At 40.2% G+C, this 17,098-nt stretch overlaps 1 protein-coding gene across 1 annotated transcript in view; it reads right to left on the bottom strand.

Moving 5' to 3' along the window:
• Positions 1-13,781: 13,781 nt before the first annotated feature.
• LOC126456869 (cell division cycle protein 123 homolog) overlaps positions 13,782-17,098 on the bottom strand; it is a 109,290-nt gene continuing 105,973 nt past the window's right edge. Inside the window, exon 8 of the mRNA XM_050092691.1 lies at positions 13,782-14,057. Within this exon, the coding sequence (XP_049948648.1) occupies positions 14,019-14,057 (39 nt within the window). The 3' untranslated portion in view covers positions 13,782-14,018. The remainder of the gene's footprint in view (positions 14,058-17,098) is intronic.

A 17,098-nucleotide genomic window follows, 5' to 3' on the forward strand; every position in this document is an offset into this window, starting at 1 on the left:
GCTATTTTTCGGCTTGACACTGATTGACAGAATTATTGGATGTAATTTTGAGGGATACCGTGTCATAATCTGTCCAACTAGCGCGTTAGATCGTCAAAATCCCGAACTGGTTGGAAGGCCCTGTCCCTAATGCCCCATACTCTCTCATTTCTGGAGAGCTCCGACGGCCGTGCTGGCCAAGGTAGAGTTTGGAAACCACAAAGTCAAGCAGTAGAAACTCTCGCCGTGTGCGCGCGGGCGTTATTTTGCTGAAACGTAAGCTTAGGATGGTTTGGCACGAAGAGCAAGAAAACGGGGCATAGAATATCGTCGACGCACCGCTGTGCTGTAAGGGGTCCTACTATAAAAAGAAATGGCACCCCAGACCGTCACTTCTGGATGTTGGGCCACACGGTGGCCCATAGTCGGGTTGGTATCCCACCACTTTCCAGAGAGTATCCAGGCACGTCTTCGCTGGTCATTAGGGCTCAGTTTGAAGAGGGACTCATCACTGAAGACAATTCCACTCCAGTCAATAAGATTCCAGGCCCAAAACATGTCTTGAGACGCCCCTGAGAGCGGTGGGATACCCACGTGACTGTTGGGCGCCGTACGGTCCGACGACCAGTAGTAATGGTCTGGGGTGCCATTTATAGCAGAACGCCTTTGGATGTCATCCGCGGCACTCTTACCGCACAGCAGTACGTCGACCATCTTCTAGGCCCCATTTCGTTGTTCTTCGTGGCAAGCCATCCTGAGCTTTTATTTCAGCAAGTTAATGCCCGTCCGCACACGACAAGAGTTTCTACTGCTTGTCTTGGCGCTTGTCAAACCCTACCTTGGTCAGCAACTGGCCCGAATTGAGAGCGTCTGCAGCATTATTGGCAGGTCCCTCCAATCAGCTCGGCAATTTGACGATGTAACAAACCAATTGGATAGAATTTGGCACGATGTCTCTGGGGAGGACATCCAAATATTCTATCAATCAGTGCCAGGCTGAGTAAGTTCCTGCATGAGGACCGGAGGTGGTCCGACACGTTATTGACGTGCACAATTTGTGAAGCTCTTTTTCTAGAATAAATCGTCAGCTTTTTTGAAATTGTAATCCTTCGTTTGTCTGTACATGTACATCACATCTACTAATTTCCGCCCCATTCGACTCATTCCTTCGTGGTGCCCTTTTTTTCCTTTTCTTAGAATGTATTTCTGTATATCTAGAACATGTTACCAACCTTTGCACCACTTTGAAATAATATTAAGATTGAATATTTCGGTAGATTTTTTTCATACAGTACTTCCATTAAAGATAGCTGCACCATTTACAACTCTCCTTGAGTAAGCATTGGGACAGGATCCGCCCCCGATCGAACTGCGAAGAAGCGACACAGGTTTGAATGTAGCAGTCTCGAAAGACCGCTTTCGATTGGCTTAAGGAAGCTCTGGCGTCATCGCCAGTGTTAACTACTTCGGATTTTAGTCAGCAATTCATTGTCCAGACCAATGCTCCGTTAACAGCGTTGCTACTGCGCTGTTGCAAGAAGTCAAACATGGCAGTCGACTTGCAACGTTTGCCTCTCCTTGATTGTCAACGTGCGGAAAAAGTATTCATTGTACGAGCTGGAGATTCTGTTGTGACCTGGAACATAGACCATTCCAGCTCGAAACCGATAATGAGGCCGTCAGTTTGATTTTGTCCAATCCTAGATGTACAGGTAGGATAGCTAGATGAGCTACTAGTATCTCAGTATTCTAGTTCTAAGTCAAGTATGTACCAATTTTAAGAGCCAGGAAGCCGAGAGTGCGGCCGAAGATTTTCCGAATTCCGGGTTGTGAAACGATTTCATGGAAGTTTCCGGCGCTGTTTAAAGATATCAGAAATATCAGAAGCGGGATGAAGCCCTGAAGTAAATAAGTGACAATGTGGGCAGAGATGAAGCAAAGCTATATTTAGTGAAGAATGAGATTTTTATATTGTAAGGCCTGGGATTATCGTCCACAAAGATATGTATTCTGACCTAAGGACTTTGATACGGGTTTGTAGAACTTCTACTATTAATAGACCTCCATAGGGCACTTAGATAAGAAGGTTTTCTTTGTAGCCAACAGAGAAGCTATTAGAAAAGATATACGTGGACCTTGTAGGACAATTGCCTCGCTGCCTTTTGGGAAACTTATGCCTGGATGCCTACTGGTGGTTTTCTTGACTGTTTTCACCCATGCAGCTACATCGCAGGGGGCCATTTGTTGTTTAAAACGCCTGTTCGGTACCTTTGGTCCAGGTAGATCTTTGAAATCGGAAAACACTACCGCATTTACTTCGAGAGTATTCGAGCAGTTCTGTTTCGGCTTGGAAGTGAGGCAATCTACCGCCACTCCATAACACTCGAACCTCTCCTTCACTGAGAGGGTCAACTGGAATCTTTGTACAGTCTAACAGCGTACCACCGCCACGGCCAAGATGGTACTCATTGGTATGAGAAATTGGAGTGGTTTATTTATACTTTCAGCATATCCTAACGTGAGACTCATAAGTGGGGCTAAGAAGGGCTTACGTATGCTTTTAGGCCGAATTCACGCCTATCTGATTTGTAGCCTACTGACAATTTATTACCCAGTAAGAGGTATCTCTTGAGGAGACAGAGGTAGTGTGGCATCAGGCTAAGAAAATTATTCATGCAGTCCATATGCCAAGTTGTAGGGGATTGTGTTTTACTGAAAAACTTTGGCAGTTTTAGTAAGGGCTACTGTAAACGAAATTGTGTGACAGCTACAGAGAGTTACAATCATAACCTATACGTGTCCTGAATAATATTGACTACTCTCACATTACCATATTCCTTCATATACGCCTCTGCACGCTGCATTTTGGTAAATTTTTCATGTATTTTCATGCTGGACGTGTGGAATATCACCAGAACTAGAAAACTGACAATGAGACCACACCGCAATCGGATTTTTGTAATTTTTTATATTTATGGTACATGGAGTTCAGAACTCAAATATCACTCTTCCCAAGCAGTTCGAAGAAGCTCTCACCAACTCTCGAGAAAATTGACTTTGAAGTTTTCCAAGCATGCTTAATACCCAAAGGTAAGATCGATTTTTTCGACAGGCAATGTGGCCTCCTGGATAGACTTAATCGTTTGTCCCATTGGGAACTTGGGTTCGATTCCTCGCCGATGGAAATTGTTAAACAAAGGTGCTTGTTCTGTGAGCATTTCCGTGAAGTACATTATAGAAGGTGACAATCATTAAACTATATGAAAAAAAGCGTAAATTAGTTATAAACTACGGCATGCACACACACTTTATTCAACATGTAAACGTCACTACAGATATTCGGATTTATATCATGACTTGTTCGATATGCCTGCCAATATTGGCGATGATGTGGCGCAGGCGAATAGAGAAATTCTGCATGACCCGCTGAAGTGTCGGGATATCGATGCTGTCAATGACCTGAATGGCTGTTTTCAGCTCAGCAATGGTTTTGGGGTTATTGTTGTACACCTTGTCTTTAATATAGCCTCACAAAAAGGAGTTGCATGTGTTCACGTACGAGGCCTACGCTACTGGGTACCCCAGAGCCAGAATGCGGCCCCCAAAGTGGTCCTCCAGGACATCAAACACACTCCTTCGATGGGGTCGAGCTCCGTCTCGCATGAACCACATCCTGTCGAAATTAGGATCACTTTGGATAATGTGGATGAAATCATCTTCCAAAACCTTCACGTGGTCAAAGTGCCATCAAGGAATATGACACCGAATATTCCGTGGCTGGCCATTGCATACCACACAGTCACCCGTTGACAGTTGATGGTTGGAGAGATAACATCACAGTTACAGAGAGTCTGCGTAAACCTGTTATGTTGGCCACTGATGTATCGTGTATACCGATCTCTTCAGCATCAGCTAAGGCCTGGTGATGGGGCACTGAAGCGCCGAAATTGGAAACCATACAAGAAATGACATCATATGGATTGCTGTAGGTATGTCATTTTCTTGCCTTAATTTTATGGGTGCTTCGGGATGAAAAGTTAATATCATCCAAAACAGACGATGAAGGTAAGCCCATCAACTTGTGACCTTTCGCTCTCGCTGTCGCCTAGCCCGTCTCCTTCGCCTTCGCAATCTTTTTTGTAAACAATGAGACCGATTTCTGCCGCAACCTCAACACCATATCAATCGCAATCTCCTACTCTTCCATCTTCATTAGAACCTTTGCTCGAAGTCTGTGTTTATTACTGGAAGCAAAAGCAATTAAAAAATTTAAAAATCGGTTATTTCAGAACCCGGTTATTTTCAGCGGTTTTAACTGTCAGATTGAAATGGAAACGAAAAGAACCGGTGTAACCGAAAACCGGTGGTTTCAGCGGTAACCGCCATCCCTATGTGGAAGTCAAGGAGGGAGCGACGGAGCGACCAATGCGGGGAGACTGCGGCAGGAGGAAGAGGAGGACACCAGGCTACGAGTCGTGTGAAGTTAGCACCCCTTTTTCGAGAAATATACATTTTTTTTCACAGTTCTTGTTAGATGTGCCATAGTTCTAGAGTTCTCTGTACAAAATTTCAATAGTTCTGCAGAATTTAGCGAAGAAAACAATATTCGAAAAAATTTTCGTATCGAAAACATTCTTCGTCAATTTTCGCAAATTGTAAATAAGTACAAGAGTTCTGAGCACAGTTCTGAACAGAGCTCCAAGAGTTCTATCGAAAACCCAAGTAACATTTTTTTGTGCAGCTAATAGTTTACGAGATAATTGCAATTTAAGGTGAAAATCTTTTCACTTACTGTGAAGTTGGCACCCTTTTTTTCAGAAATGTATACTTTTTTCAGATTTCTTGATAGATATCCCATAGTTCTAGAGTTCTTTGTACAAAATTTCAATAGTTCTGCAGAATTTAGCGAAGAAAACAACAATACTCGAAAAAATTTTTCTATCGAAAACATTTTTTGTCAATTTTCGCAAAAATTAAACTTGTACAACAGTTCTGAGGACAGTTCTGAACAGAACCCCAAGAGCTCTATCGAAAATCCTAATAACATTTTTCTATGGCGATAATTGATTTAATGTGGGACACACTTTCTCTACAGAAAATATAAATATATTCGTACAACAGTTCTGATGACAGTTCTGGACACCACGTGAAGAGTTCTATCGAAATTCCTAGTAGAATTTTTTAGTGCAGGTAATAGTTTATGAGGTAATTGCAGCTTAATTAAGAACCCAATAAGTGCCCCCTACCGTGAAGCTGGCACCCTTTTTTTCAGAAATATATATTGTTTTCAGAGTTCTTGATAGATAAGTCATAGTTATAGAGTTCTCTGTACAAAATTTCAGTAGTTATGCAGAATTTAGCGAAGAAAACAACATTATATAACATAGCTGATTCAGGAACCCTTTCCTTCTGATACAATTCTTACTGTTGCCACAATAAATCACTTGTGCATAGATTCCAACTGTACTGATCATTACAAAAATACAACCATTGACCAGCGGCGCACATTTCGTGCAGCGTTGTACAAAGCATTCGGCTTATCCGCTGTGAAAATACCACACTTAACGCTATTTTAAAATTTACGGTGGATGGCTTCCGTTTATCTACACTGATAGCAAACTCTAGAGAAATCTCCACGCTTGTTTTTCTTCATCATGCCAACATAAGAAAAATTCTCCCTTCATAGCTCTATTATCATTCCAGTACTAGTAAACCAGTTGTCCGCTTTCACATTTCGACCTGACTGATATATAGGTTTAGACAGTCACAGAACAACATCAAAATGTTTATTGCTCAGTTGGTAAATCCTTCTGGTTGCAACACAGCGTATATTTCCAAATTGTACAGGTAAAATACTTTAGAATCCACACTTAAGAATCCACACTCGTTTGGTTTGATTGATACATATTGGCGAAAACTGTACCTTCCACAGAATCCTTCCAGCTTCTTGTCTACTGTAACATTTTCTCCAAGGGTGTAAGATTTGTGGTAGTTGCGTACAAACACAGTAAATATTTCCCGAATAGCTGTTAGCTTGTCTGATTGTCTCCTTTCATCACGAATAGCGCGACTGTAAAATCTAAGGCTCTCCAGAATAAATTTGAAACGTTCTATGTTCATTTGCGAGGTGAAATTTTTCAATGCCATCACCATCAGTTCCACACAGATCTTCCAGGCTTTATCTGTTACTGTTGTGAACAACAATTAAAAACAAGAGACTGATGAAGGCTTTCAATTCAATATCATGTATTGATTTTACCCCTCTCTCACGCTGTTTGATGCTCTCAAAATTCTGATTGGAATACAAAACTACAATAGACAAATATCGTTATCTATGAGGTAATTACAGCATCACAAATGCTGCTTTGGCTGCACCTATTGGTACAGGTAAATTTCGAATAATATTATGCTCTTCGAACAATATGCTTTGGATTTCTTCAACATTATCTAGTACTTCCCACTTACAATGAAAGGCACACATGAAGTGTATATTTTTAGAATCAGGAAGAACCAGATGAATTTTATTACGTAAAACAGTAATTGTTTTGAGCTCTCATGACATTCAGGACCCACTAACAGCTAAAAATATGCCCAGGACCCTCATGGATGAAAGTTATGTGGCAACATCACCAGCCACTAGGATACATAGAAACATGTGCTGTGTGTAACGAATAAATTTGAAATTGCTGTCGTTAATATTGTTGCAAACATTTGTTCTAGTTATAAAGGAAGTGTGGAAGTTTGATGAGTTACACTACAGCGAGAGTTAAAAGTCTTTACAATGTATAGAAATGTAAGTATATTTACTGAATATATCGTACAAACGAACTAAGTAGTATGTTTAAATCCTAATTCAATACATGACTGATAGAGGTGTTATAATGTTGAGGGGATACAGTATTAAAGTTAATAAAAAGTTCGAAATTTGTAAATAAGAACCTCGTTTATTTGGTCCTCAGTAATCCGGATTTCCGGTTTATCCGGATTCATATTTTGTGTCCCTTGGTATTTTTCTCTTTTTTTCTTATAACACGAAGATGTGTAGTCGGTGAGGTACATAGGCTGCTTATCACTAGGCCGGTAATTTAGTCTAATACTGAGTGATAAGGAACTCGGAGTGTGTGAATGACATTGTTTCTCAAGTATTGTACATTAATATAACGGTGTATTGATGCCCATCAAGTAAGTTGCATAGTAACCACGCCAACAGCACTCCACCACAGCTCATTGTACCTCTGGTGCGCTTCTGGACAGGTGTGACACCATCTGGTTAGTGGCGCGTGTGAATGTATCTGCTCTCTCAGCCATCTGTTTGTTTTGCACTGACGAGCCTTCTCTCCTGGAATCATCTAAGCGTGCACATCCCACGCTTCCACCTACAGTTACTACAGTCAGTCTTAAGAAGGTGTACTGGCATTTGTATAGTGCTGAACATTTAGACTTTTTGTATTTAGTAGAATATACATCCGGGTTTTCGATTTTCGGTTTTCCAAAATAAAAGTGAGAATTTACGATCGTACTCATAGCTGTACTCCCAGCAGTACTTCATCTCCTGCGTTCCCAATTGCGCAGAAGTTGTCCTACGAAAATTGCAGAAGAAGCACTCCTGGACGAGAGGATATTGTGAAGATATTCTTTCGTCACAGCCTGGGGTTAGAGACCCGGTCCGGCACACAGTTTTTATCTGCCAGTAAGTTTCACATCGGCGCACACCCACTGCAGAGTGGACACACAATCTATTTCATAATCTACTGGCACCATGAAAATGTTATGAGGGTTTTTAAAAGAACTCATTCGGTGCTATCCAGAACTGTCAGCAAAAGGGTTGTGCCAATTTATTATAATGTAGACCAAGTGGGTTTCTCGAAAATGCTATTATCTCATTAACTGTTATCCCCACAAAAAATGTTATTACAGTTGTCGGTGGAACTCTTAGGGTCGTATTAAGAAATGCCATCAGATCTTTTGTACGAATTTATTACTTTTACATGACAAAAGTGAGTCCCACATTAATTATCTCATATAATGTCATCGTCACAAATAATGTTATTATAGTTTTTCGTAGAACTCTGTGGGTGATATTCAGAACTGTCATCAGAACTATTCTACGAATTTTGCTATATTAGATAAAGTATCAGATTAAAACAATTATTGTATAAACTATTATCGCCACAAAAATGTTCTTATCATTTTCAATGCAACTCTTCCGGTGCTATCCAGAACTGCCAACAGAACTGTTACACAATTTTTTTTTTCCAAACTGACAAATTACTTTTTACCATACCAAAATTTTGCCGAGTTACTATTTTCTTCCCGAAATTCTGTAGAACTATTCGTGTTTTGAGCAGGGAAATCTAGAACTATTGCATATATATCAAGAATTGTGAAAAAATTTATATTTATCGTAAAAGGGGTTCAAACTGCACGGGAAATGCTCATAAGCATTCCTTAATAAAGGCAGTTACTACGTAAACAATTACCTGCACAGAATATGTTACTAGTATTTTCGATAGAACTCTTACAATGCTATCCAGAGCATACGAACAGACATAATTTTTTTTTTTTGACTAAGTGTGCCCCACAATTAATCAATTACCATACAAACTATTATAACCACAAAAAATTTTATTATGATTATCGATAGAAGTCTTGAGGTGTTAACCAGAACTGTTCATCAAAACTGTTGAACGAATTTACTTTTTCTGTGGAGAAAGTGGGTCTAACATCAAATCAGTTACCGTATAAACTATCATCGCCACAAAAAGATATTATTAGGATTTTCGATAGAGCTCTTGGTGATCTGTTCAGAACTGTTGTACGAATTTACTTTTTGCGAAAATTGACAAAGAATGTATTCGATACGAAAAATTTTTGGAGTATTGTTGTTTTTTTCGCTAAATTCTGCAGGACTATTCAAATTTTGTACAAATAAGTCTAGAACTATGACATTTCTATCAAGAACTCTGAAAAAATACATATTTCTGAAGAAAAGGATTCCAACTTCACAGTAAGTGAAGAGGTTCCCTCCTTAAATTTCAATTATCTCGTAACGTGTTAGCTGCACAAAAAATTGTAATTAGGATATTCGATAGAACTATTGGGGTTCTGTTCAGAACTGCCCTCAGAACTGTTGTCCGAATTTACTTTTTGCGAAAATTAATAACGAATGTTTGCTATACGAAATTTTTTTCGAGTATTGTTGTTTTATTCGTTAAATTCTGCAGAACTATTCAAATTTTGTACAAAGAACTCTAGAACTATGCCATATCTATCAAGAACTCTGAAAAAAATATATATTTCTGAAAAAAATGGTGCCAACTTCACAGTAAGTGAAAAGATTTTCTCATTAAAATGCAATTATCTCGTAAAATATTAGCTGCAGTAAAAAATGTTACTTGGATTTTCGAAAGAACTCTTGAAGCTCTGTTCAGAACTGTGCTCAGAACTCTTGTACTTATTTACATTTTGCGGAAATTGCCAAAGAATGTTTTCGATACGAAAATTTTTCAAGTATTGTTGTTTTCTTCGCTAAATTCTGCATAACTATTGAAATTTTGTACAGAGAACTCTATAACTATGACTTATCTATCAAGAGCTCTGAAAAAAATATATATTTCTGAAAAAAAGGGTGCCAGCTTCACAGTAGGAGCTCTTATGGAATTCTTAATTAAGTTGCTATTACCTCTTAAACTATTACCGGCACAAAAAAATTTCACTTGGATTTTCGATAGAACTCTTCACGTGGTGTCCAGAACTGTCATCAGAACTGTTGTACGAATAGATTTATATTTTCCGTAAAGAAAGTGTGTCCCATATTAAATCAATTTATCTCAAACCATTATCGCCACAGAAAAATGTTGTTGGGATTTTAGATAGAGCTCTTGCGGTTCTGTTCAGAACTCTCCTCAGAACTGTTGTACAAGTTTAATTTTTGCGAAAATTGACAAAAAATGTTTTCGATACGAAAATTTTTTCGAATATTGTTGTTTTCTTCGCTAAATTCTGCAGAACTATTGAAATTTTGTACAAAGTACTCTAGAACTATGCCATATCTATCAAGAACTCTGAAAAATATATATATTTCTGAAAAAAAGGGTGCCAACTTCACAGTAAGTGAAAAGATTTTCTCATTAAAATGCAATTATCTCGTAAACTATTAGCTGCACAAAAAAATGTTACTTGGATTTTCGAAAGAACTCTTGGAGCTCTGTTCAGAACTGTGCACAGAACTCTTGTACTTATTTACATTTTGCGGAAATTGCCAAAGATCTTTTTCGATACGAAAATTTTTTCGAGTATTGTTGTTTTCGTCGCTAAATTCTGCAGAACTATTGAAATTTTGTACAAAGAACTCTAGAACTATGCTACATCTATCAAGAACTGTGAAAAAAATGTATATTTCTCGAAAAAGGGGTGCTAACTTCACACGACTCAGGCTACGACTGTGGAGGACGCTTCGTTGCTGGTGGCACACTATGAAGGCGAACGAATGAGCAATACAGGAATCCAGTGGCCGTCTAGTTTTGAGAACATTACAAACACAGTGAGTGCAGCACCAAGTGGTCGAGGGAGTGGCGGCTGGAGTCTCCAGGTCCCTCTCTTCTCCTGCTGCCCGCACGATTCTTGGTGTTGGAGAAATCGGGCAGTGCCTGTCACTGTGCTGCGTTGCCATGTACTTAATATTCCACAAGTAAATCGTGTCTTTTCGTCGGTACCGCTGTTCTACTGACAGTCCTGTGCGCAGGTTACCTCCGTCCGAACGGGCCTCTGAACGCCCAACGCCACCGACCGACCGCCGTGTCATCCTCAGCTGACAGGCATCACCGGATGCGCGTGTGGAGGGTGGTGTGGTCAGCACATCGCTCACCCAGCCCTTGTTAGTTTTCATGACTGGTGCCGCTACTTCTCAAAGTAGTTCCTCAATTGGATTCCGCTGGCTTAGTGCACCCTATAGTTCAATTCTTTTTTTCTTGGCGGTTCGCGTATGCCCGCCCAGACGCGGGAGATTGCTGCATTGCCAGTTGTACGCGCCAAGAGAAGCAGCGCCATAGTACAGGGTTATTACAAATGATTGAAGCGATTTCACAGCTCTACAATAACTTTATTATTTGAGATATTTTCACAATGCTTTGCACACACATACAAAAACTCAAAAAGGTTTTTTAGGCATTCACAAATGTTCGATACGTGCCCCTTTAGTGATTCGGCAGACATCAAGCCGATAATCAAGTTCCTCCCACACTCGGCGCAGCATGTCCCCATCAATGAGTTCGAAAGCATTGTTGATGCGAGCTCGCCGTTCTGGCGCGTTTCTTGGTAGAGGAGGTTTAAACACTGAATCTTTCACATCACTATGCGTGAAACTTGCCCGCACGCGTTCAACCGTTTCTTCGCTCACTGCAGGTCGGCCCGTTGATTTCCCCTTACAGAGGCATCCAGAAGCTTTAAACTGCGCATACCATCGCCGAATGGAGTTAGCAGGTGGTGGATCTTTGTTGAACTTCGTCCTGAAGTGTCGTTGCTACAGAGACGTGCTCCCCGCATTCCGCGCTGTGCACGATTTTGTCATCACTGCACTGCTCGCCTGTGCAGACACATGGTGTTTCGACTGCTTTGACACACTTATCATTCGATTTCACAAAAACAATTTGGCCCAATAATTTGATTTTTACACATCTTCTTGACTGATACCTTCCCCCCATAAATGACTTAATTTTGTTTCGATGTTCAACGCAGTTATTGTGCAGCATTAAATGTAGTAAACCACTGCACGAAATGTTGAAGAGTTTACAGAGGTAAAAGTCCATAGCGTATACCTTCCGTATGGTTGATCTCAGTTGCCAATAGAAAGTTCAAAAAATTAGATTCAAACGAATAAAATTCATGAAGTAAGACACTTCGATATTGTTTTTAAACAAAGAAATAATTAAGCACAGAAGACGGTTTGAACTCAGAAACTTCCGATTAGCAGCCAAACACTTTAACCATTACGCTAACGCAGCTCATCATTCAACATAGTCCTTGGAGGACTTTAAACTAGGACGCAAAATACCGACAAACACTGTTGGTATGACTATGTATTACTCACGTTTCGTCGAAGTACAATAGGAAATAAACAATTACCGCTGTTCTTTATTGCATAAAAGCGATTAGTGAGGTTAATACAAACACCTTTCCTTGCTATCATCTGAATTAGGAGGCTTATGGCTTGTTTGGTTTAATTAATTAATAGAATATGAAGCAATTGGTATAAAGAATGCTTTTTCCAAACTTTCTATAAAAGAAATTCTGCTATCAAGACATTGCTTTCGTTCAGTTACTTTATTTATGACTGAACGTTTCTAAAACTGAAGACACTCGTCCGTGCTCTGCACTGCAGTCGAGCTCTGGCAACGTCGTTCTCTGTTCATTGGCTGACTGTGTTCTGTGACGTCAGATGCGCAAAACGAACCTAAACTCGGCCGCCGTCATAAATGACGAGCACTTTAGTTGCCAACAGCGCTCGGTAGACCTCGACGGTCACCCATCCAAGTGTTAGCCAGGCCCGACAACGCTTAACTTCAAACGGGAACCTATGTTACCAGTGCGGCAAGGCCGTTAGCGAAGGTTGCTTTGAATTAACTCAAAGTACAATCTGGCAGGTTCAAATGACTCTAAGCACTATGGGACTTAACATCTGAGGTCATCAGTCCCCTAGACTTAGAACTACTTAAACCTTACTAACCTAAGGACATCACACACATAAATGCCCGAGGCAGGATTCGAACCTGCGATCGTAGCAGCAGCGCGATTCCGGACTGAAGCGCCTAGAACCGCTCAGCCACAGCGGCGGATTTGATGTTAAAGGATTAGGCAAACTGTATTTCTCTCCGTAGTGCTTCTGCAACTTTTTCTCCATCACAGTTAGTATATTCATTCCATTTGCTTTTTTTTTTAATTATTATTATTTCATCGAGGTATATGCCATGTTAAGTCGCAGGTCTCTTGAAGAAATTTAAGTTGTAATCTCATGCCCGTTTTTTCAACACTGCTTATTTCGCTTCAGCATCTTGGTTGCAGCTTTTTTGTCATATTTGTTTAATTAGCAGGTTAATTTCTCGTGTGCAAGAGAGCTATGGATCTATTTGGGTTATTTCTAAGTATTTGTGCTGCTAATTAAAGGCCGAGAACGCAACACCGCCGCAACAAAAAGCTCAGTCCTTCCACTCAACAGTCCTAGCGCTGCTGCATCACTATAAACCTTTTTCTTTTTATAAGTATTTGATCACTTTGATGGAAACTTTTCTTGCTCAATGATTGATTTCTGCATGCAGGCATCTGCAAGATGCACTACTTCTTCAGTTACAATACTATTGACTTTTTATGTCGTATAACTAGCAGTCAGTAAGTAAAATAATGAATCTGGATCACAATGAAAACAGTATATATTGCATTGTCTTTTCGAAGGCTACTGTCTTGAAACTCAGGCAAAATTACCTATTTTTACTGTTCCTGCGTGCTAAGATATACACCAAATCTGTGACTATACTACTAAACAATGATGGAACTTCTTTTCTGACATTCACCTTCTTGTTTATTTGTCGTATTGCACACACTTCGGTCATTACAAGCACAAGAGCACACTGCATGTTCAACCTGTGGAGAGTCGCTTATTAAGAAAGAGCAGTTGCTGTGTTAATGAGGAATTTCCAGGTCTTTCATTGTAATCGACTGTCTGAATTTGCTCGTACTGTAGTGAAAACGTTATTTATTTTTTCTTAGACAGGAGTAGGTAATAGGATGTAAAGAAGATGTGAAAGCTGTAACCGAAATAATCTCTATATAATTCATTTCAAGACTATTTAACATACAGGCATTTAAATGAAAAATTCTTCCAGATAATTATTATATTTTTATCTGACAGTGAATCTCATAAGCTTAAAAACATTAGCCACATGTAATACCACAGAATTAATTGACCATATAATAAAACGTTCACTCGGTTTTCTCTCCTCACAGTTTATAATATCGACAGATCCTCCTCGCTTGCAAATCATCGCTCAGCTTTCTTCAGTGCGGCCGTTCTGTTGCCTGACAGCCTGTAAAGAAAAACGGAGTGTCATGTACTTTAATACTGTGAAAAAAAATATAGCTTTAACTTAGTGCTGTACGAAATTATTTAAACGTCATGACTCAATACATTATGGTGCGATTTGGAGCAAGCTGTAGTAGGCTATAGACGCAAAGTAAAGACTGGAAGGTAAAGCGACCCTGTTCGCTGGTGACATTATGCGTCTTGAATGGTTAACGAATCCGCAGACAAAGACGTAATTTCTATTCCTAAGGTCCAGCCCGCACTGAAGAACTTTGTTGTAAAACGTTCTATGGAAACAGTTCAAAAATGTTTTGTGGCAGTTCAGAAACAGCACTTCCTTCCGCCCATCCCCTCACCTCTTCCTACATCTAAAAAAGTCAACACGTGTGCTGTTATGACGATAATGTAAATATTTTGAATGCCTTAAATGTACTTAATCTCAATATGGGACACAAAACTTCGTAATACATGTAACATAAAGAGTAATGAACAGTAGAAGTTATAGTTGCAAGAGAATAGTTTATTAGTTGATGAAAAATAGAAGAAAAAACTAAAGATTACTATCAGTTCATTATTTCGAATCTGGATGACAAACGGCAACTGTGATTTAAATTATCGGTTGCCTAGGTACGATATGCAACCGTTCGCTGATACGATTCATTGTACCTTGTCAGACATCTTTTCTACTAATGCCGGCGTGTTACAAGGTTGCATTCTCTCTCCAGTACTGTTAAATACGGTGACCACGTTATGGGGGCAGGTTCTTTCAGACCTGGTATGACGACATCGTTGTAAGGGCAGGAAAATTAAGCAGGGAGATGACATTCTGATAACTGCAACAGACGAGCATCAACTGGAAAGCATCATGCGATGGCTGTCCGAACGACAGTTATAGTAGAAACGGCGACACAGGAGGATTATCGAAAAATAATAGAAAAGACTAAAGACCTCGGCACTCTTATTTGTGAAGGACCGCGAAAACGCAAGCCACTAGTGGCAGTATATCACGTGCCCAATAGGCTTACCGAGGAGGAGTTTCTAGAAAGCCTTTACGAGCAGAATCTAAGCGGTGACACCACGAAAGGAGACTTACAGAGAGAAGTCAAAAGAAGATTTTAAACACGGCCTAAGTGAAGGAGTTCCTGTCATCAGGTACTGGAGGTCAGCTAACACCTGTACAGATTCCTTACACGAAGACAGATTGTCTACACAGACTTCGAATCACTCTCTGTGGAAGACTATACAGTAGTAAACTAACGTTTTAAGTGTTGTGACCTAGGAAATAGGACTAAAACCTGCTGAAAGTCCGACGTTACCTGTGCCAAGTGTGGCAACAAACGACACAAGCGCACTGAGTGGACATTCGAGGTTTGCGTCTGCGTCAACTGCAAATACAGAGGCCGTGTCTGCAATAAAACAATAGGAGGTGATTGTCAGACCTATAAAGAATTGCATGACCGGCTCCTGGACAGTATAGACAATGGCAGCTAAAATCAGCACGCACACAAGAAACGCGAACATCCAAAGCCAATCACCCAAAACACATAAATACAAATCACTGTCAACATTACAGGGAAGCTACCAAAGAGCAATTTTCTGGAGAAGACAAATGAATCTTCTGGCGGGGAATTACTACGATAATAAACTCATCGCGGCCCTCACACTCTCAACAACGTTACAGGATAGCTCTATTAATGCGATAGAATATATAGATGACATGACAATCGGTGGCTCCATCCACTACGAGGCGGCAAAGCAAATCAAAAGACAATTACACCGCTGGATAAATAACATTAACGTAGAGGATAAATGAGTTGGAAGATGAGTTTACATATATTGCACACAAAAAGATGTACAAACAAAACCGACAAACTCATTCACAATTTCTCCCAACCGAAGTACATCACATCATACACACAAGACGAACACAAACCGGAATCATCATCACATGGAAAACCCTATGACACACGTAAATGTGAGCAGTACATCAAGCCAGTCAAATTTGTCTCGTGAGGCACTCTTCACCCCAGACAAAAGGAACAAGGAATAGAGAGATACATAGAGCCTGAATCAATAGACACCGAAACAATCAGACCACAAATCAATACAAAACTCAGAACTACCGGACCCAGACTTATAAAAGTAGACAAATTAGATGAGGACAAATCTGATGGAGACACATGTCACATTTGCAACGATGTCAACGTGCGTCAGGAACAACCACCACTACTAACATCAACAAAGACACCATAACACATACAGTCAGTCAGTCCCACACACATCACCACCATCGCCGACACCACACCAGCAACATCACCGACATCACTGAAAAACGTGTGAAGGCAAGAAAGCATTGAAAAAGCGTGTGACAAAATGAAGAGTAACCATACGACATCCAAAGAGATCTTAAAATGTCTCCCAATCAGCGGCCAACACCAAACCACAATCCATCTAGTACCACCACAGAAACCGCAACAGAAACCACCACCAACAGGAAGCCAGCTACGCCTAATTATGATAATTTAGAATTTAACCTACTTTTAAGTAGGCTAGAGAAAAAAGAGATACTGCAGACAGCGTAGCGGATGATACTTAGATTGTGCCATCCAAAGGGAGATTCTCTCCGTTTTCCAGTAACTGAGCAGACAGAGAGAATCATCCTAAGGACAGAAAACGTCAGCAGAGCCGTTACTCGACCGCATGCTCCAGGTCTGCTTGCGCAGGTCAGAATCATTCGACTTGGACAAAATATGTACAGATCATGTAAGATCACAGACGAACACATTTTGATTACTCACAGACAGGCAGTAAATGACAAGTTTATTTGTGTGGCCATCCTCCGCAGCAAGCATATAAATACTTGTTTTGAAAATAAAGCTGCCTTTTCCTGCTGCTAGTTACTTTATTTATCCCACACTTAGATTGTACCATCCAAAGGGAGATTCTCTCTGTTTTCCAGTAACTGATTCGCTGATCTGCGTTTCCTCACATCTGGTCTGGAGGTCGCACTACCACTTTTATCACTGCGATATAATCACATCTTTG

The sequence above is a fragment of the Schistocerca serialis genome, chromosome 2 (assembly GCF_023864345.2).
Source record: "Schistocerca serialis cubense isolate TAMUIC-IGC-003099 chromosome 2, iqSchSeri2.2, whole genome shotgun sequence".
Taxonomy (NCBI): domain Eukaryota; kingdom Metazoa; phylum Arthropoda; class Insecta; order Orthoptera; family Acrididae; genus Schistocerca; species Schistocerca serialis.